Source organism: Bos mutus, chromosome 2 (assembly GCF_027580195.1).
Source record: "Bos mutus isolate GX-2022 chromosome 2, NWIPB_WYAK_1.1, whole genome shotgun sequence".
NCBI lineage: Eukaryota > Metazoa > Chordata > Mammalia > Artiodactyla > Bovidae > Bos > Bos mutus.
In genome coordinates this window covers 44518244-44541029 of record NC_091618.1, presented here as the reverse complement: position 1 = coordinate 44541029, position 22786 = coordinate 44518244, and the positions used below count along the sequence as shown (strand labels likewise).

The window sequence follows — 22786 nt, the reverse complement described above, 5'->3', positions numbered from 1 at the left end:
ATGATCTCTAATGGTAACTTCCAGTTTTCTAGTTCTGTGATTCTAAAGGACAATACAATAATTCTCTTATTCTGAGTGAATAAAGTAATCAACTTTAATAAAAGAATTGTAAATGGGTGGAAAATTCTAGAAAAACCCATATTTCATGTATTTATGTACACCCATGTTCCAGTCAATGTAATCAGAATTAGAGTGTTTACATTAGCATGCCTGATCATAGTTTAGACAACTGTGTGGTACCTACTGAAAAGGTATGGGATAGGACTTCTAGTTTTTGGTTTAGCATGTAAGTATCTTGAAAACTGTCACTCCATCCTAACAACAGTAAACAATTGAACAAACTGAAAAACAATAATTCTTCCTAGCTCCGTGAGAGATGAGAGGTCACAGGGCAAACCATTACTTGCAAAACTGCAGTGACAGGTGAGTACAGAGAATCCCAAGTTACCAGAAGAGAAACCCTTAGCAGAATCCTCCATAGCAGTCCATACTGGGTTGGGGAAACTTGCCTGTAATTAACAAACCTCTGGAGGCTGAGTGGACAAGTCTGAGCATTAAAGGAGGTTCCAGCCATTGAGGCCCCAGCCTCCACTTTTATGAATTTTATTGCTAGGAGCTCAATGAGGTTGTCACAGTAAATACTGGAGAAAACTCTCATGTTGCTGGCAGAGGGAGGGTGAGAATAACCATTCTCAAATAACCAAAGGTCTGCCATCAGAGAAACTGTTTTACCAGAGCTGAAATTATTGGGGTTTTATCAGAGCCTAACTGATCTAGGGGATGTGAAATACCCAACTTTAGTACACTCTAGCCATCCTGTCCCTCTTAAGGGGCAGGGGAGTGACAAAGCACTTGTGAGGTACACAAGTCATAGACCTAAAAGACTGAGACCTAATCACAGGACTATAGAAAGCTTGCCCTCCTCTAATACAACACCATCATATTACTAAAGGTTTATTTATTGCAGTTCCTTTGCTCAGTATATCATGTCTGGCTATCATAAAATTACAGAGCATGTTGTTGTTTAGTTGCTCAGTCATGTCTTACTCTTCAGCCCCATGGACCGCAGCATGCCAGGCTTCCCTGTCCTTTACCATCTTCCGGAGTCTGCTCATATTAATGTCCACTGAGTTGGTGGTCCCATCCAACCATCTCATTACAGAGCATACTAAAAGGGAAAAAAATCACAATTTGAAGAGACCAAGCAAGCAACAGAACCAGACTTACATATGGCAAGAATGTTGAGAATTATCATACAGAAAAATTTAAATGGTTATGATGAATATGCTAACAGCTGTAGGAAATAAACAGCATGCAAGAAGAGAAGGTCAATGTAAACAGAGATGGAAATTCTAAGAACAAAGAAATGCTCCAAATCAAAAACATTGTAATAGAAAAGAAGCAGCCTTTGATGAACTCATTATTAGACTGACACAGCTGAAAAAAGCATCTTTGAGCTTGAGATATGTCAGAAGAAACTTCCAAGATGGAAAAACAAAAAGGAAAAAAGACTGAAAAAAAATAGAATATTTAAGAACTGTGGGACAACTATAAAAGATATGTGTATAATGGGAATACTAGAAACAAATGAAAGAAAGGAACAGAAGTAATATTTGAAGCAATAAATATTGAGAAATTTCCCAAAGTAGTGACAGACAAGATTTGGGAATCTCAAAGGACACCAAGCAAGATAAGTGCCAAAGGCTATACCTAGGCATATCATATTCACAGTTAGAAAATCAAAGAAAAATCTTGAAAGAAGTCAGAAGGGGGTGGGGGGGGAATCACTTTTCCTATAGAGGAACAGAGACAGAAACTTAAATCTGACTTATCTTCAGGAGTCATTCAAGCAAGTAGAGTGGAGTGAAATATTTAAAGTGCTGAGAGAAAACATGCACCTAGAATTCTGTACCCCATGAAATTACTCTTCAAAAGTGAAGGCGAAATAATTGGGGGTGGGGCACACAGCATGGCATGCAGGATTCTTAGTTCTCTGACCAGGGATAGAACAAGTGCCCCCAGCATTGGAACCGTGGAGTCCTAACCACCAGACTGATAGGGAATTTCCTGTAAAGACTTTCTTTGACAAAAAAAAAAAAAAAAAAAATTGAGGGAAATGGTTGCTAGTAGATCTGTCTTGCAAGGAATAGTAAAAGAAGTTCTTCAGAGAGAAGGGAAACAGTGCATCAATAGATTATATACTTGGAAACGAAAGGAAGAGCATCAGAGAAAAAATAAGTGAAAGTGCTTATTTTTTATTTTTTTAGGCCACACTGTGTGGCTTGTGGGATCTTAGTTCCCTGACTAAGGATGTAACCTGTGCCCCCTGCATTGGAAGCACAGAGTCTTAACCACTAGACCCAGGGGAGTCCCAAATAAGTGAAAGTAAAATTAAAATTTGTATTTTTCTTGATAGTTCAAAATAATATGTTCAACAGTGTATGCTTATGTATACTAAAGAGCCTCTTGATGAGGGTGAAAGAGGAGAGTGAAAAACTGGCTTAAAACTCAACACTGAAAAAATTAAGATCATGGCATCTGGTCCTGTCCCTAGTGTTATTTGCTCAGTTGTGTCTGACTCTTTGTGACTCCATAGACTGTGGCCCTCCAGCTCCTCTGTCCATGGAATTCTCCAGGCAAGAATATTGGAGTGGGTTGCCATTTTTTCTCCAGGGGATCTTCCCAACCCAGGGATTGAACCTGGATCTCCAGCATTGCAGGCAGATTTTTTACCATCTGAGCCACCAGGGAAGCCCCCACTTCATGGCAAATATAAGGGGGAAAAGTAGAAGCAGTGACAGATTTTATTTTCTTTACTGCAGATGGTGACTGCAGCCGTTGGTTGTTTTTTGGAAGGAAAGCTATGACAAACCTAGACAGCATATTAAAAAGCAAAGACATCACTTTGCCAACAAAGATCCATATAGTCAAATATATGGTTTTTCCAACAGTCATGTACAAATGTGAGAACTGGACCATAAAGAAGGCTGAGCATCAGAAGAATTGATGCTTTTAAATTGTGGTGTTGGAGAAGATTCTTGAGAGCCCCTTGGATAGCAAGGAGATCAACCCAGTCAATCCTAAAGGAAACCGGCCCTAATTACTCCTTGGAAGGGCTGATGCTGAAGCTGAAGGAAGCTCCAATACTTTCGTCAGCTGATGCGAAGAGCGGACCCATTAGAAAAGACCCTGATGCTGGGAAAGATCCAGGGCAGGAGGAGAAGGGGGCGACAGAGGGTGAGATGGATGGATGGTGTCACTGACTCAATGGACATGAGTTTGAGCAAACTCCAGGAGATGGTAAAGGACAGAAAACCTGGCAATGCTGCAGTGCATGGGGTCGCAAAGTCAGACACGACTCAGCGACTGAACAACAGCCACTACCAATCTCATGCGTCTTCCCCTCTCCTTTAAACCCCTCCAAACCCCATCCCGCGCAAAGTTATCTACCTATCTCTAGTGAATGCTGCCGTTTTCCTTTTGTTTCTTTTCTTCTAAGAGCAATACCCTTTTTGAAGCCTTAGTAGTTTTGCACTTGACACTCAGCGACAGCGAAAGTTTGACACGGGGTGGCACGAGGCTTTGGCACAAACACGATTAATGGAAAGGATTTTTGGGGGGTGTGGGAGCAGGTGTATGTTCTCACGACACACTGCCCTGACCAATCCCCTTTTTACAAACATAAATCAAAATGAAATCCCTTCAGTTATCACCGTAGGGTTCCCTGCCCTCAGATGACTCCCGGAAATGACGCCGACAGCCTTACGCTCCGTCTGCCAGTCGGCAGCAGCGGCGGGCCGTAGACGTAAGCACGTCTGTCCTCCAACGCGTCCAGCTCAGGGAAGTCTAGAGAGCTCCGCCGGGGACCGCCGCCGGGTCTTCAGGAGCCGGGTCGACTGAGGCTGCGCAGGTATGCAGGGGCGAGGCATCAGATAATCCCGCCCCTTCCAGCCTTTGCGGCCAATGAGCAGCTAGTGACCCGGGACGGGTAAAGCCTTAAAGGCCGGAATGATTAGCCGAAAGCGCAGTCCCGCCCCTGGCTCCTCCCAGCCCTCGCGCCCCGCCTAGACCCGTCACCGCCCCGCCTCCGTCTCCCGCCCGCCTGCCTAGCAGCGGGGTGACACGGGGCTTTGGCTTGAGAAGGGGGCGAGGGAAGCGAGTTAGACGTCGGCTTGGCGGCAGCGGCGGCGGCACAACCCCCCAATGTGAGCGCGGTGTTGGGTAGCGGGTCATAGGGAAACGAGGGCCGCGTGGCAGAAATGGGAGGGCCCCGGGTGCTTGGTGGCGAACGCGCTCTAGAGTGAGGGGCTGCCGAGAGGGGGCGAGGTTGACCGGGGCGTGTCCCTGTGCGGTCGGGAGGGCGTGGATAGCGGCTCGGGGGACGCCCTGCTCTTCTTGTCTCCTTTCCAAAGCTTCTCTTGGCAGCTTGGCACAAATTAAGTTTGCCTCCCTTTCGGTTGGCTGGGCGGCGAGGTGGAAATTTAAAGATCCCCAAAACACTTGGAGGCTTTCCCAGGGTGTTTTCCTTGCTGGTGCGTTTGTGCTCCTTTCTTCTGGCTGGATGGAGAGGTAGAGAGGCTAGGTGGGCTGGTCGACCTTTGCTGTCTGAGGATTGTTCAAACAAACCAGGAATTCTTCACCCTCCTCCCCACGCCCTGCCCTGCAAAACAACAGCAAACATTCCCAACAAGTTTTAAGAAGCCGACTGTAAAATTCTGAGGGATTCTATGTCTGCAATGTGTCTGTAGTAAGTTGTGCTCTTTCTTAAGTTTACAGAAAGTCTATGAGTGGCATTTTTGCTGCTTATTATCATTGGACAATTTTTTTTTGTTATAAGTACTCATCTTTGAGTTCTGTCCAAGGGGATTCTGACTTTATGTTGATATGAAATATTGCATTAGTTGTGATGTTTTCCTGAAACGAGTTTCTGTGAAATTCAGTCAGTTGTTAAAGCTTAGCCAGTTGTTCGTGGATGTGAGGTAGATAAATTTCTAGTTCAGATAAACCTGCAGTTACTATTATAGCCTCTTTTTAAAACAAATCCTTGGCATGTTTTTCTCTTTCACAGATTTTTATAATTATCCAACGACCACTGATGAAGATAGGTTGGAGTAACTGCTGAAACTGAATTTTGTTGACCAGAAGGCAGTCCATTTGTTCCACTTCTTTTTGTTTTCCTTACTGCTTTGAGCTTTACTGTAACGGCTGAAAAACTTGGAAAATAAAATGAACACTCTATGGTCTTGAACTTTTTTTTTTTTTTGGAGGAAAAATTAAAGTGCCAGAGTGAAAGCCAGAATGGCATCTAGAGAGAGACTCTTTGAACTTTGGATGCTTTATTGTTCAAAGGTAACTGCTTTCCTTTTTTATTTCTAATTTTAAAATACTTATAAAATTTTGTGACTTGCCTTATCAGCAATTTATTTAATTGATAATGGCATATTTATTCCCAGTATTGACTTTAAGAACACGAACTTTTCTTTTTTCCACTTCATCAGATTTGAACACAAACACAGTATTGGCATGCTATTGAAAACTGTAGGGTGTGGTTTTAATTTGACTTCAGTGATCCTAATTTACTTATGTAAATTTAAGTAAACTTAAGTAAAATTATGACCTTTGAGAAAAGTAAAATATTTGTACTTTTGTTTGTGCTAGTTTTTCCTCCCACACTTCGGAGTAAAAATAGAGATATTTTTATGAGAAGAGAATTAAGCATTTTTCTCATAATTAACCTCTTAAAAGGTTATTATATAAAAAGGCTATTGATTTGAAGTGGTTACTGTAAGCTTGCCCTGATGTTGGCACCATTGTCTCCCTTGATCCTCACAATAATTTTGGGAAATGTGTATTGTAATTACCCACTGCGCCCCCACTTTTTTTTTTTTTTTTTTTTTTATTAATGAGAACTGATGCAGAATTTAAAGAGGTTAGTGAGAAGCAGCCCCTTCTGCTTCTGAATATAGCTGGTAAGTCAGCACTGCCGATTCAAGTCTGTGCTCTTATCTATTATGACTCCTCAGTATTTTTACTTTAGTTGCTCAAAAATTATTTTTTCTCTCTTCATCTTTATGTGAAGTTTTACATGTTAGTTTTGATTGCATGTTATTAGAGGAGAAGGGTACTGCTTTAAAACATGTTTTTCAAGTGAGGAGCTACATTACTACTTTGAAGATATTGGCATGTGTTAGAGTAACATCTCTAATTCATTACTTAAATTACTTTAGGTCTCTGTGAAGGTCTCAGCTTCTGTTTCTGCATAATCCCTTAGGGCTCCCTTTCAATACTTTGAGCTCTTTAAAGAACAAGTTATTCTTTAACAGATGATCTCAATTATCTTAATATTAAATATTAGAGCTCACTCTGGAATTTTCTGTGACTTCCTGGTTTGGTATTTCTTACTGAAGGACATATACTTGAAATATTTAATATGGATTTTTGAAATAGTTTTTAGTCTTGTGTAATTTAATGCCAGAAATGAATTTTTAAAAATAGGCCACTCTTCCAATAAAAAAGGAATCCAATTCATTACTTTTGAAAATAGTCACTAACACATGTCAGCCGAAAGTTAAAATGTGTTTTACATTTTGGTATGTGTGCCCAGTAGTTTGAAAATGACTCCTTTAAAAATCCATCAAACTTAATAGGTTTTACACTTTAAGAATGACAAAAAAGTAAATGGAGTTACACTGTCTTACTAATTAGTCATGTTGTTTCTAGGTCGAGTTCATGTTTTATTCAAGGGACACTGTGCTTATTGAAAAGATAGTGCAATTTTGTTGACATACGCAGAATTTTGTTTTTAATGACTTAACATAAATGTGAATCCTTACTATATTATGAGAATGTTTGAGTAAATATTGAAGCCCCTTCGTGGTCAAATTTTGAAACTTATGCTTGGGCTGGAAGATCAATCCCATTTTTATATTTAAGATTTAAATCACTTGTGCTCTTAATAAGATTATGATTTTTTCAGCTGTTTTCATAAATCATTATTTAAAGTAATGATTTTATGTTTCAACAATTCATGAATAAGCTCTTATAAGCCAGACAACAACTGTCTTTTCGTTCAACACCTTGAATTCAAGTAGCTTCCAAATATGCATCATAGATTTAAGCCTTTTGCTTGCTAGTGAGGATGATTCCCTAATACCCAGTTCTTTGTGGTACTATCTTCTAGCCTCACCGCTCTCACTCTAGCACACAGCCCTTCAAACCACCTGGCTTTCTCTTTTTCTCTTGACTAACATTTAAGACTTTCTTTTTACACCTTTGATGGGTTTTCTGACTGCTTCAGGACTGCTCAGATCTTCTTTTAACTTGGCTTGGACTTAGACCCCTTTTTGGGCTTGCAGTTGTGGTGTCTAGTTTTGGCTCTGCTGCTTTGTTTTGCGACCTTGCTCAGGACTTATCTCTTTGGGTTCAGTTCTCTTATTTGTCAAGTAGTACTGTGTATACAAGGAGAATTCTTGTCTAACTCACTGTATGATTTTCAAATGATTTTCATTTGTTTTGACCTCTGGGACAAGGAGCTTTTTTAAATCCCTTTTCTGTGGATTATCATGTGATACTTTGTAGTTCATCTTTCTTTTTTAAACTTTTATTATGGGAAATTTCAAACCAGCACAAATAGAGAGGATACTGTAGTGAACACTTTGGTATCTGTTACTATGCTTCAATAACTATCAGTTCATATTCAATGATGTTTCAGCTATAACCCTTCCCTAACCCTTCTCCCCACCCCTGAATTATTTTAAAGGAAATCTTAGACAACGTATCTGATCCATCAATTTTTCTTAAATTTTTTAATTGAAGGACAATTGCTTTACTGAATTTTGTGGTTTTCTGTCATACATCAACAAGAATCAGCCATGGGTACACCTATGTCCCCTCCACCCCCAGCCTCCTTCTCTTCTCCCTTCCCATCCCACCCACCCTTCAGCCTGTCACAGAGCCCCTGTTTGAGGTCCCTGAGTCATAGAGCAAATTCCTATTGGCTATCTCTTTTACATATGGTATTGTAAATTTCCATGTTACTCTCTCCATACATCTCCCCTTGATCCGTAAATATTTAAAAATATATCTGTAAAGTAAGAACTCCTCTTAAAAACATAATCTCAATATAATTCTTTAAATTATCAAATATCTGGTCAGTTTTCAAACTTTCCTAAGCTTCATAAGTGTTATTTCCCTACTGTTTGACATAGTATTTAAACAAAACATGCTTGTATTTTGCTGAAAATTTATCTGTGAAGTCTTAATCTGTAGGTTCCCCCTCACCACACTTTTTATCCCTACTATTTGTTTGTTGAAGAAACCAGGTTTTGACATTAATTTTGCTGAAAATTTATCTGTGAAGTCTTAATCTGTAGGTTCCCCCTCACCACACTTTTTATCCCTACTATTTGTTTGTTGAAGAAACCAGGTTTTGACATTAAAATTTCCTCAGTTGGGTTTTGCACGTTGAATTCCCTTGAGTTTAATTGTTGGGCTTCCTTTGTGGCTCAGCTGGTAAAGAATCCGCCTGCAATGTGGGAGACCTAGGTTCAGTCCCTGGTTTGGGAAGATCCCCTGGAGAAGGGAATGGCTACCCACTCCAGTATTCTGGCCTGGAGAATTCCATGGACTGTACAGTCCATGGGGTTGCAAAGAGGCGGACAAAACTGAACAACTTTCACTTAATTGTTGCATCTGCTGGTGTTTGTGCACTGGCAGATCAGGAGGCTTCGTTGATTCACATTCTTTTTGGTGTGGGGAGGCTAGTATAATTCATGAGTATCTTGGCCATCAGTGACTTTTGCCTATACACATTAATTATTTCAGTAGGAGTGTGAAAAAACTATGATATCCCAATTTTATCTTTTATTTATTAGTAGAACATATATAGAAAAATGTCTCCTCATCAATTATTTGATGACAGTTCCTTAAAGGGAAGTCAGGCAGAATAAATGTTTGATTCTTTCTCTTTGTTTTCAGAATAATGCCTTGATTACTAGCATCCTCCCAAGGTGACCAGTTAATTTTCTTAACTATCAAGTTCATCTTAATGAGTAAAATTTAAACACTGTCTTCTGTTTTGCTGCCCTAGTTGGTATTCCATTCATATTAAACACTGTACACATACCTGACTAAAGAAGACTTTGAAGATTTATGAAGGTCTGCTTCAGGGCAGTATGTATGGTTAAGACATCTTCCCTGTTTGCCACACTGCAAACCTTGGCACAGATATTCCATGGTGTATTTGCAGTAAATGAATATTAAGATGCTGTCATACTGTTCTGTCTAAAGTGATGTATTAAAGGTTGCCATTGAGCATTATCTCCAGGCCAGAATACTTGAGTGGGTAGCCTTTCCCTTCTCCAGGGTATCTTCCCAACTCAGGGATCAAACCCAGGTCTCCCGCATTGTATGTGGATTCTTTAACAGCTGAGCCACAAGGGAAACCCAACAATACCTGAGTGGGTAGCCTATCCCTTCTCCAGGGGATGGTTCTGACGCAGGAATTGAACCAGGGTCTCCTGCATTGGCAGGTGGATTCTTTATCAATTGAGCTATTAGGGAAGCCCCAAAAGAACCTCATGAAAGTTTTATAGATGTTTAAATAGGACTTTTATCAGAAAGAACCATTGGGTAAATACTGCTTGGTCAAAGGAATACTAAAGAGATGTATAAAGATGTCTTCTTCCCATTAGTCTAGATTCAGTTGCAAGCCTAAATCCTAGTATTAAAGTTTTTAAAGTAGAATTAAGATAAATCCAGTGTTTGCCAGGTGGGTCTCACATATTAAACTCAATATTTCAGAAAAATTTGGCTAAAACACTTTGTAATTTGTTTTTTTTTTAACTAAAGTTTTCAGGTCTAACTTTTCACTTTCTCTTTCTAGGAATAGGATTTGATTGTTAAAAACATGCATCTTCCTTGCAGGTTATTTATTAACCTCATGTAGTTGTTTTTATATAATCGAGGCAGGATGATTTCTGATTACCCGACATGCCTGTTCTGTATAGAATCTTGCCCCAGTGTATAAGACTAGTAATTCAGTTATGTAGTCTGAACTTTTCTTGTCTCCAAACAGGCATCCCCACCCAGGGTCAAGGATTTCATCAACAATGCATTTCATATAGCTCTTGTAAGTTAAACATTAACTTGGAAACAGGTTTACTCTTGTTCCTGGATTTTAGTTGAGTGGTTAAGTACTTCTTGTCTGAGCATATTTTTCTGAAGTGTAGAAAGCAGCTTTATTTTTTAATATCTAAAGATTTTAGTTTATTTTATCTGTGTTAGGCACCCTCTTATTCCCTGTATCTTTTGACATTATTTCTTTCCTTAATGTGCTTATGGTAAGAGAGATGGTGCTGAGAACAATTTTGGTGTGTACATTATCATGCAACTTTTTGGAATTCATACATTGGGGAACAAGCATGTATGTATCCCTGTCACAACTGTTCCCCTTAGAGGGCCTAAGGATATATTTCTGTTCAACGTTTATTCTTTTGGAAGTCCTTCAGTTGGTCACCAAGTATGCAGAAGAGAAACTGAGTTCTCAGATTCTTTGATAAAGTTGGTTTTGGTCTATGTAGTGGAAAGTATCAACTGTATTAACTCAGTAAAAAGATACAAAGTGAGTAAAAAACATATGTTGAAAAGTGGCAATGTGAGTTGAAATTTCATGGTTCATTTTTGTCACTGGCCTTTTTTTTTTTTCCCCGAGATTCAATTTACACTGAAAAATTCTGTGAAACTTCAGAATTAGAGCCAAGATTTAGTCCCAGTTCTCTTTCTGATTTTAAGGACCCAGATCAGGTTATGTAATTTCTTTATGTTTCAGTTTTTTCGTCTGTCAAATGGAAAATAAAGCTATTGTGCATATCTTCCAAAGTTGTTGAGAACAAAACAAATTGACTGTATTTAAATGCATTTTAAGGGTAAGAAATATAAAATATCATCTTTATTAGTATTTAAAGAACACATATATGATCATGTGAGTATGTGTATCAAGATTACTTCCATTTTGTCTTTATATTGTATAATGATAGTGGGAAATATTCTCTTGTTTTAACCAGTAGTGATGAATGTGCTCATGAATGTCTAAATTTTTAATCTGTATTTATATTTGCTTTCAAGCTTAGTGCTTAATTATCCTAATAATGCTTCAGGATTTTTTTTTTTTTTTTTTTTACTCTAAACCAAGTTTGTTTTGGATCTTGGTGATGCTCCATTTCCTGCTGTTGCTCTTTGTCCTGCTAAATCTGGAATATGACTGAAATAGATAGTTTTGCAGTGAGCTCAGAGTAAACTTCCTTTTCAGAATAAAAGTTTTGCTTCATAAGGAAGGTAGAATTTAGAGGTATTTTATTTAGATAAAAAGGCAAATACCTCTTTTGATACATAGTTTTTGGAAAAAACAGATGAATGAATACTCTTCTAAATCAGAAAATTATAATTTATTTTTACAGGTTTAGTTATAATCATAAGTGAAGCTTTTGGCAGGATGTACCATATACATCAACCCTTATAATTTAGCTCATTTTTAATAAGTCTCTGGTATGTGCAAAATGTAGATAGAAATAGCTCTTAATTTTCTATGGCTTAATAAATGACTTTATATATAAGGAAAGTGTTGTTGTTTGACTGAGGCAAAACAAAATCATCAGCTTAGTAGTATTCGTTATCAATTGCATGTTTATTTTAGGAAGTTAGATGTGAAAGAAAGTAAGAAATGAGTACTTTTTGTTAATAGAGTTGCCCTTAGGAAAGGAATATTACTAGTTTTGTAGTTTGACTTGTGAACTTACACACTACACTAAAAAGTTGTTAAGATGCATGAAAATTTATTCTTTTCTTTTGAATACCATAATTTAAGTTTCCCTGGTAGAAGGTTGAATTGATAGCCTGTCAATGTGTAGATGTGGAGGAAGAGGGAAAAGAAAGAGCCTAAAATAATTTTCAGGTTTTACAAACTTAGTACTTGGTCATCCCATTCAGCAAGTTGACTAGGTTTTCAGGTGAACATGTGAATTTGCAGTGCCTGAGGGATGTCTAAGTAGAGAAACACCCCCACAAAATGGAGTTTAGAAGGTGATCTATGCTGGAAATAAAGATCTGAGAGTTGTCACAGTGGCAGTTATTGAAGAGTTACTTGAGAGTAAGAAGAAAAGAGGATCAGAGTCAGGGAGTCCTGATGAACATTATCATTTAAGAGGAGGATAGAGGAAGAAAAGTTAGGAGTTGGAATGGGAGGAGAACCAGGAATGAGTGGTTGCCTCTGAAAGTAGAGTAGTCAGTAGTATCCAATTCCACATAGCTTTGAAGTAAAGCATTATGGAGCATGTATTGGATTCCACAGTTAAGAGATTATTGGTGGCTTTAGCAAAGCAGTTCTAAAAAGAATGGAGAAAAAAGATGTTAAAAATACAAGTCCCTATTTTAAGTTGAATTCAACAGAATTAAAATTATGACAGACTGCCATTAAAGTTGTAAATGTTTACTCTTGATTTTTGTACTCTTCTACCTTTCAAACTTATTCTTAACTACATCTAAGGAATATCAGCATTTGCTTTGAATTTATGTATTTTGACTTATGTATTTTATGTAATTACTTATGTAATTTATGTGTTTTACCAGATTTAGACTGGTAAAATTACTCTTTGGTTGAACCAAAGCATTAACTGGTCCATGCATTTCACAGAGAAGTCATTCAAGCATTTCAAAACAGTTTGCCTCTTTAAAAAAAATAAGTGGTTTTGTTTGATGCATTTAATTTAACTACTACATAATCTTTCCTGATAATAAACATTAGAATAGTAGGAAAGATATGTACTGTTTCAGCTTATGCTGTCACTGTGAGGTGAGTTTATACTTTTTTAGTGAATAATTTTGACTTAGAATTTTTCTCAAAATATAAATTTAATTTTAAAATATAAAATTTCATTTTTCTAATAACTTCATTTGAAGGATAAAAATATATAGACTTTCTAATTTTGGTTATGCTCTAAGAAGAGTAGTAAAGATGTTTTACTGAGTTTTAAATTTTTTTAAGAAAAATTTAGTAAAATGCAGATATGCACAAAGTAAAAATTTCATTATTGAGAAATTTTTAGAGTACTTTTATGCATGTGATTGAAATCTATGTAAATTAGTTAGATTTGCTACTACAAAACATTAAGATACTAAATTTGAAAAACTTCTATCTGATGTGAAATTTGAACATTGTTTTAAGCTTCTAAGCCCCATTTAAAAAGTGTCAAAGTTATATTTATTTAATGCCTATGTAGCGATATCCTTTTCCTTTCTAAAGAATTTATTTTAGTCCAATTTAGCTAGTTTTATTGGATGCCTGGGACTTCCCTGTAGCTCAAACAGTAAAAAATCTGCCTGCAGTGCAGGGGACCCGGTTTGATCCCTGGGTAAGGAAGATCCTCTGGAGAAGGGAATGGCAGTCCTCTTCAGTACTTTTGCCTGGAGAATCCTATGGACAGAGAAGCCTAACAGGCAATAGTGTGTGGGATCACAAAGAGTCAGACACGGCTAAGTGACTAACACACACACAGTTATTTACTGTCATTTTATTTCTTGAATTTTATATTTTTCCTGTTTTCAGAAATTTGGTCATTTAAAAAAAGTAAATTATTTTTTTAGAGCAGTTTCAGGTTCACAGCAAATTGAACAGGAAGTTCCTATGTATCCCTTGTACATATATGTACAACCTTCCCTGTTATTGACATCCCACACCATAGTGGTAAATGACCACTTGACTGACTCCTGAAAACACTTGAATCAGGAATGTTTTTACCTGTTCACTCTGTGTGAAACTCCAAGAAGAACACAAAAAGTTAACAGGACATACCTAATATTCCAGCATTTAAGAGGTTGGTCTTTACAAGCTCTGCTAATATTAAATGATAATTTTCTATACTCTATTGATCAAATGTAGCATTTCATTAACCCTGCGTGTGGGTAGCTCAGTGGTAAAGAATCTGCCTGCCAATGCAAGAGACACTGGTTCGATCCTGGATTGGAAAGATCCGCTGGAGGAGGAAATGGAAACCTACTTCAATATTCTTGCCTGGAAAATTCCACGACAGAGAAACTGGTGGGCAATAGTTCATGGGGTTGCAAAGAGTTGGACATGACTGAGCATGCACACACAAATGAATAGTTACTTAAAATCTAAGAAATATCTAAAGTAAAAATTTACATCTTTCTCACTCGGGGTAAAGAGATGGGAATACTAGACCACCTGACCTGCCTCTTGAGAAATCTGTATGCAGGTCAGGATGCAACAGTTAGAACTGGACATGGAACAACAGACTGGTTTCAAATCTGTAAAGGAGTACGTCAAGGCTGTATATTATCACCCAACTTAATTAACTTATATGCAGCGTACATCATGAGAAATGCTGAGCTGGATGAAGCACAAGCTGGAATCAAGATTGCCAGGAGAAATATCAATAAACTCAGATATGCAGATGACACCGCCCTTATGGCAGAAAGTGAAGAGGAACTAAAGAGCCTCTTGATGAACATGAAAGAAGAGAGTGAAAAAGTTGGCTTAAAGCTCAACATTCAGAAAACAAAGATCATGGCATCTGGTCCCATCTCTTCATGTCAGATAGATGGGGAAACAGTGGAAACAGTGTCAGACTTTATTTTTTGGGGCTCTGAAATCACTGCAGGTGGTGATTGCAGCCATGCAATTAAAAGATGCTTACTCCTTGGAAGGAAAGTTATGACCAACCTAGATAGCATATTCAAAAGCAGAGACATTACTTTGCCAACAAAGGACCATCTAGTCAAGGCTATGGTTTTTCCAGTGGTCATGTATGGATGTGACAGTTGGACTGTGAACAAAGCTGAGTGCCAAAGAATTGATGCTTTTGAACTGTGGTGTTGGAGAAGACTTTTGAGAGTCCTTTGGACTGTAAGGAGATCCAGCCAGTCCATCCTAAAGGAGATCAGTCCTGGGTGTTCTTTGGAGGGACTGATGCTGAAGCTGAAAGTCCAATACTGTGGCCACCTCATGCGAAGTGTTGACTCATTGGAAAAGACCCTGATGCTGGGAGGTATTGGGGGCAGGAGAAGGGGACGACAGAGGATGAGATGGCTGGATGGCATCACTGACTCGATGGACATGAGTTTGAGTGAACTCCGGGAGTTGATGATAGACAGGGAGGCCTGGCGTGCTGCGATTCATGGTGTCGCAAAGAGTCCGACACGTCTTAGCAACTGAACTGAGGGGTTGGTATATTCTAGCTTATTTTTTATGCACAGGCCTCTTTTAGAATATAGCTTCTTTTGTTTGTGCTAAAATGGCTTCACACGACTGAGCAACTGAACTGAAAATCACTGCAAATGGTGACTGCAGCCGTGAAATAAAAAGACGCTTACACCTTGGAAGAAAAGTTATAACCAACCTAGACAGAATATTAAAAAACAGAGATGTTACTTTGCCAACAAAGGTCTGTCTAGTCAAAGCTATGGTTTTTCCAGTAGTCATGTATGCATATGAGAGTTGGAGTATAAAAAAAGCTGAGTGCCAAAGAATTGATGCTTTTGAACTGTGGTGTTGCAGAAGACTGTTGAGAGTCCCTTGGACAGCAAGGAAATCCAACCAGTCCATCCTAAAAGAAATCAGTCCTGAATATTCATTGGAAGGACTGATGCTGAAGCTGAAGCTCTAGTACTTTGGCCACTTGATGCAAAGAACTGACTCATTTGAAAACACTCTGATGCTGGGAAAGATTGAGGGCGGGAGGAGAAGGGGATGACAGAGAATGAGATGGTTGGATGGCATCATCAACTCAGTGAACATGAGTTTGAGTAAACTCCGGGAATTGATGATGGACAGGGATGCCTGGCGTGCTGCAGTCTATGGGGTTGCAAAGAGTCCGACACATCTGAGCAACTGAACTGAGGGGTTGGTATATTCTAGCTTATTTTTATGCACAGGCCTCTTTTAGAATATAGCTTCTTTTGTTTGTGCTAAAATGGCTTCCAAATCTTTCCTGGATGTAACTGGCTTTTTATCAGAATTTCCATCAAAATTTTGTATCTTTCATCTGTTTGATTGACTGTGACTTCATCTGAAGTCATGCTTTTCCAGTTGGAGTCAGTTTTCCTCTTAGATTGTAGATTGTGAGATCTAAGGAAGATGAATGAAGTCATCAGTGATCGCTTAGTTGAAGAGGTAGTATTTGATCAAGGTTTGATATTGAAACTGCTAGTGAAGTTTGCTCAGTTGTGTCCAACTCTGTATGACCCCATGGACTATACAGTCCATGGAATTCTCCAGGCCAGAATACTAGAGTGAGTAGCCTTTCCCTTCTCCAGGGAATCTTCCCAACCCAGGGACTGAACCCAGGTCTCCCACATTGCAGGCAGCTGATTCTTTACCAGCTGAGCCACAAGGGAAGCCCTAGAATACTAGAGTGGGTAGCCTGTCTCTTCTCCGGCAGATCTTCTTGACCCGGGAATTAAACCAGGATCTCCTGCTTTGGGGGCGGATTCTTTACCAACTGAGCTATGAGGGAAGCCCTAGTATTTTAATAGTCACAGAGGATATTCCAGACACACAAGGCATGACCAAAAGTACAAAGGAAAAGTGATCTTAATATAGATTTGCATCATTAATGTCATGTTGTACCCTGCTGCTCTGTTTTTGTGCATATCTCTACTGAATAGCTCCATTTTGCTACCTAATTTAGTATAATTTTTTGAAGATATTTTGAACAGCAGTTAATCTCAACATCAGCAGCAGTTGATGTTGGAGTATCAACCATGCACATACATCTAGTGAAAGAAGATCAGCGTGAACACCTGTGACTAGGGTTGCACAGGCTATGACAATTATGTCATAACAGCAGCCTTCCTGAGAGCAACTGTAAGATGCATTTTGATTTCAAAGATGCCAAAGTATAAAAAATTATGTTTTAGAATCAGAGAAATATAGTATACAAGTGACCTAGCACTTTTAAAAATGAATGTCTAGAAATAGAAAAGAAGATCCCAATATTGATAAAGACCAATAAAAAGGATATGAGTTTAGATAGCTGAAGAGAATTAGAGAGTTGGAATGAAGATCACAAGAATTCTTTTAGAATATATCCTAGAAAGTCAAGGAGTTGGAAAATATGGAAGACTGAATAATAATATGAGAAGATTTGACACATATTTAATTGGTCTCAAAAGAAGAGTAAAGAAAGCATGAAATGAATGTTAGTATTTGAAGAGATTGCAGGTGAGAGCTTTCCAGGATTGATGAAAGTCTAGTGAAACCCACAGAGAACGATTAAAGCAAATTCCATACCAATATACATCATAGTGAAACCCTAGTGGTTCTGCAGAAAACCAAAGCAAAAGAAAGAAAGCTTAAAAGCTACCAGAGGAAAAAAGAACTGTCTTCAAAGGGATTACAAGTTAACACCTGATTTTTCAATAATAATGATTGTGAGGAGAGGACAATGGATTGATATCTTTAAAGGAAAGACTAATGTAGAATTTCCAACCAAGTGATGTTTCTTCAAAGAGGAAAGTGAAATAAAGCCATTTTCAGCAAAACAAAAACAGTTCAATTCATCAAGAAAATATAACAATTCTTGGTACTATTGTTGTTTAGTTGCTAAGTCGTATTGGACTCTTTTGGGACCCCATGGACTGTAGCCTGCCTGGCTCATCTGTCCATAGGGTTTCCCAGGCAAGAATACTGAAAAGTGAAAAAGTGGAAGTGTTAAGTCCCTCAGCTGTGTCTGACTCTTTGCGACCCCATGGACTATAACCCACCAGGATCCTCTGTCCACAGGATTCTCTGGGCAAGAATACTGGAGTGGGTTGCCATTCCCTCCTCCAGGGGATTTTCCTACCCAGGGATTGAACCTGGGTCTCCCACATTGCAGGCAAATTCTTTGTGTTTTTTAAAATTTATTGATTTTTTAATTGAAGGATAATTGCTTTACAGAATTTTGTTTTCTGTCAAACCTCAACATAAATCAGCCATAGGTATACATACATATATCCCCTCCCTTTTGAACCTCTCTCCCATCTCCCTCCCATCCCACCCCTCTAGGTTGATACAGAGCCCCTATTTGAGTTTCCTGAGCCATATAGCAAATTCCTGTTGGCTATCTATTTTACATATGGTAATGTAAGTTTCCATGTTACTCTTTCCATACATCTCACCCTCTCCTCCCCTCTCCCCATGTCCACAAGTCTATGTTTGTTTCTCCATTGCTGCACTGTAAATAAATTCGTCAGTACCATTTTTCTAGAAAACATATGTATGCATTAGGCGGGCTGAATCTTTACTGTCTAAGCCACCAGGGAAGCAAGAATACTAGAGTGGGTTGCCATTTCCTTCTCCAGGACATCTTCTTGACCCAGGGATTGAACCTGCATGTCTTGCATCTCCCGCATTGCGGGTGGATTCTTTTCCGCTGAGCCACCAGGGAAGCACAGGAAACTGCAACAATTTTAAATTCATGTGCACCTCATAACATAGTCTCTAAAACAAGCATTGACAGCACTAGAGAGGAATAAACATATGACAGTCATGATAGGTTTTTTTTAACTTAACATAGGTTAGTAGTTTTTAAAAACATATTTTTCTCAGTAATTGATAGAATGAACAGACCAGAAAAAAAAATCAGTGAAGATACTGAAGACTTAAACAATGTATGTTTTATGTTAGTTGCTCAGTCTTGTCCAACTTTTTGGGATCCCATGGACTGTAGCCCACCTGGCTCCTCTGTGGAATTCTGGCAAGAATACTGAGGTGGGTTGCCATTTCCTTCTCCAGGGGATCTTCCCGACCCAGGGATTGATCCTTGGTCTCCCGCATTACAGGCAGATTCTTTACTGTCTGATCTACCAGGGATTGAAACAGTAGAGTTGACAAATTAAAAGGGACTTACGTAGAACATTATACCCATACATTCCTTTCAAGTACACATATTTACAAAAATGATGATATGACAGAACTTAAAGCAAGTTTCATCAAATTTCAGATTATTGAAATAATAGAATATGTTTTCTAATGAGAATGTAGTTAAGGGAGAAATGCAGCTAAGGAACAAATTGCAAAAGTATTTTTTAAAAAGTCATACAGTTTAAAACAAAGGTTTGATTAAAGAATAAGAAATAAAGGAAAATTGGAATTTTTGTGGGGGAGAACTGAATGATAAAATTACACATTTAGATCCTTTTGGGAAGTACCTACAGCATTACCTGGGAAAATTTGTGGCTATAAATGTGTTAGAGAAAAAAGCTAAAATGAAATGAACTAGTCATTTGTGGTAGCCAAGCCTTCAAGATCCCACCTTGTCATATGCGTGCCCTTTTACAGTCCTCCTACATTGTATTGGTTTGTCTATGATGTGTAGAATTTTTTGTTGTTGTTAATTTATTTATTTTTTAATTGAAGGATAATTGCTTTACAGAAGTGTGTTGTTTTCTGTCAAACATCAGCATGAATCAGCCATAGGTATACATATGTCCCCTCCCTCTCGAACCTCCCTCACATCTCTGTCCCATCCCACCCCTCGTCATTGTTACAGAGCCCCTGTTTCAGTTCCGAGTGATACAGCAAATTCCCATTGGCTGTCTACTTTATATATGGTAGTGTAAGTTTCCATGTTACTCTATCCCAATGCGTAGAATTTGGCAAAAGTGATGGTATATCGTTTCTGAAATTAGAAAAGACACTGTTTTTTCTACTGTTTCCATCTCAGTTGCTCTCTTTTTCCCTGTATCATTTGCTCTCTGGGAAACAAGCTGCTGTGTTATAAGTAGCCCTGTGTAGAACCCTATGTGAACAACCGAAACCTGGCCAACCACCACCTGAGTGAAGTTGAAAGTAGCTTCTCCAGCCAGTCAGTCTTTGGTGTGATTGCACTCTGGTTTCTATCTTCATCACAGGTTTGGGAGAAATGCTGAGCCAGAACCACCCAGCTAAGCTGTTTTTCAATTCTTGGCCCTAAAAATCTGAGATAATACTTGTTGTTCAAGCTCCTAAATTTAATTTGTTATGCAGGAATACATTAATATTATAGATAAATTTTCCATTTCAAGAAGACAATGAAAGAATAAAATAAGCCCAAAGTAGAGTGAAGGAAATTATAAGGTGTTTTTTTTTTTATGTAAAATTATGAACTTTATTATGTTTATTTTTCAGTTTTTCAGGGAGGTGTGCATAAGTAAGAAGATCAACAAACATTAAGGAATGATTAACTTTAATAAAAAATTATCCATTATTTAACACCTTGGCATGAGTAGCATAAACACAATCTGTATCTGGATATAATTTTAATTAAGAATCTGGAAGTGAGATCGGAGAAGGCAATGGCACCCCACTGCAGTATTCTTGCCTGGAAAATCCCATGGACGAGGAGCCTTGTGGGCTTCAGTCCATGGGGTCGCTAAGAGTCGGACATGACTAAGCGACTTCACTTTCACTTTTCACTTTCATGCATTGGAGAAGGAAATGGCAACCCACTCCAGTGTTCTTGCCTGGAGAATCCCAGGGACAGGGGAGCCTGGTGGGCTGCCGTCAATGGGGTCGCACAGAGTCGGACACGACTGAAGCGACTTAGCAGCAGCAGCAGCAAGTGAGATTGAAAGTAAATCAATAATAGCTCTTCATTCTGCAAATCTTTCTAGTAGTCCTGGTGATATCATAGGGGAATTATAAGGTTTATTATAGAAATTACTCATAATAAAATACTGAATCTAGGAAAAGATAATCAGTAGTTCCAACATCACAGAAGAGATAACTAGATATATATCTTCTGAAGGACATATATAACATACCTGTGTTGTATTTTTTGCCAGAAAACCCCTAAATCTGACAATCTCTAGATTTACTACTTCACAGAAAATACAGAGGACTGAGAAACATGTTAAATGACAGTCAGCAAAATCTCTAATGTGAGAAATATTAAATCACAAATGGCATAGTGTCTTCAGCAAATAAATTAGACAAAAAAGAAGTGTAATAGAAACCCATAGGTTTAAAAAGACTTAAAACATATACCAACAAATTGCAATATATGGACTTTCTTTGGGTCCTGACTTTATCAGACAGTTAAGAAAGGCATTTCTGAGCAAGTCAGGAAAATCTGAACATCAATGGGTGTTAAAGGGCTATTAATTTTTTCAGATTGATAGTATTGTCATATTTTAAAAGATGTATTTTATGGTTATGTATTGAAGTATTTGTGGTTGAAATATGATGTCTGGATTTGCTTAAAAGTAATTCATTAGAGGACGGGAATATAGGTGAAATATATGTGTGTATCTAAAAGTTTATAAAACTTAAAAGAATATATGTGTGTGCTTGTGCTCAGTCATGTCCGACTCTTTGCACCCCATGGACTATAACCTGCCAGGCTTCTCTGTTGATGGGATTTTCCAAGCAAGAATACTGGAATTGGATGCCATATCCTTCTCCAGGGGACTTTCCTCATCCAGGGATTGAACCCATGTCTCCTTCATTGTTCGTGGATTCTTTAACCACTGAGCCATCAGGGCTTGAAAGAATGTTAAAACCCAACTATTGTTATGTGGAGAAAGGAAGGTGTTCCCTCTATTCTTACCTGTAACCCTATCCCATAAGAACTTGGTGAAAGTACATGGCTCTCATAATCCTATTACTACTAAAGCTTCCCAGCAGTGGAGTGGATGTTATGAAAAAGTAAAAATTTCTCATGCTTGAATGTAATTTAAGTCATCACATTCAGCTAGTGGTCACTGCATTGGACAGTACCTCTCTAAGTGTTTAGATGTCATCCTCTGGTAATGAGGAGCCTTTGAATGTATTTGAGCAGAAGAGAAGATTATATTTAAATTGAACAAATCCCGTTAGTAGCTGTGTGTCCACTGGGAGAAATTGAAACTACAGAGACCTGTGGGGATCTACATAACAGTCCAAAATGAACAATTATTTTAATGGCAGATGATTGGATGGATATTTGAGTATAAAATCAATAAACTTGATTCTCAGTTATTTTATAATTGCTTATTTTATGACATTGGATCATGACCAACTTGATAGCAGAATCTGTGTCTTAATAATGGTAGCTGACATGTTTTGAGCATTTGCTAAATGTCAGGTATTGCCAAATGCCTTATATGTATTATCTCATTCGGTGCTTTCAACAGTGCTATAAAGAGAGTATTATCTTCATTTTATAAATCCAGAACAGATCAGAGAAATGAAGTTACCTGCTCACAGTCACACAGATAGTAAATGCAAACGGATGTGAAAGGAAAAGAATACAATTAAGATCATGTGGCACTGGGGATCATGAAATATTTAAGTATGCGTATGGGTAGCTTAGAACATTCTTGTTTGGGAGTGTTACCTAATTTAGGCACATAATAGGTTATAAAAATAACTATACTTAGCCTATACTATGTGCTAGGCATTGTTCTAAGCCGTTGACACTTACTAGGTTATTTCATTTTCACAACCCTGTAAAGAAAGGTGCTATGATTATCTTCATTTTTACAGAAGAAACTTGTGCATACGTAGAGTGACTTGTTCAAGAAAGTGCAGAGCGGGGATTAGTGTCCATTTAATTTGACCTCAGTGCTTCTGCAGTACTTAATACATTTGTGTTTTGTGTTAATAAATATTGTGCAACTGGGTAGATAGACCCTACTGTGTTATTTTATTGTACCACACTCTCATAACCATGAAAATGCCTAAGCTTGAGATTTAATTAATATTGTTTCTGGATGTGTGGACTTTTTTCCTTTTATGACCTTTGGCAGTTCAGTATAGATCATTTTAAGG

The 22786-nt window shown here is 38.2% G+C and overlaps 1 protein-coding gene across 6 annotated transcripts in view; it reads left to right on the top strand.

The window, feature by feature from the left end:
* The first annotated feature begins 4053 nt into the window (after positions 1–4053).
* The window catches only part of NBEAL1 (neurobeachin like 1), a 163230-nt gene continuing 144497 nt past the window's right edge, over positions 4054–22786 (top strand). The window contains exons 1-3 of one of the 6 annotated variants that reach the window (XM_070387932.1): positions 4111–4205; positions 4517–4747; positions 5069–5349. In XM_070387932.1, the coding sequence (XP_070244033.1) occupies positions 5299–5349 (51 nt within the window). In that variant the 5' untranslated portion in view covers positions 4111–4205; positions 4517–4747; positions 5069–5298. Of the gene's footprint in view, positions 4206–4329; positions 4748–5068; positions 5350–22786 lie in introns of those variants that run through there. The other 5 variants (XM_070387955.1, XM_070387943.1, XM_070387937.1 and 2 more) reach the window with 5 other exon arrangements.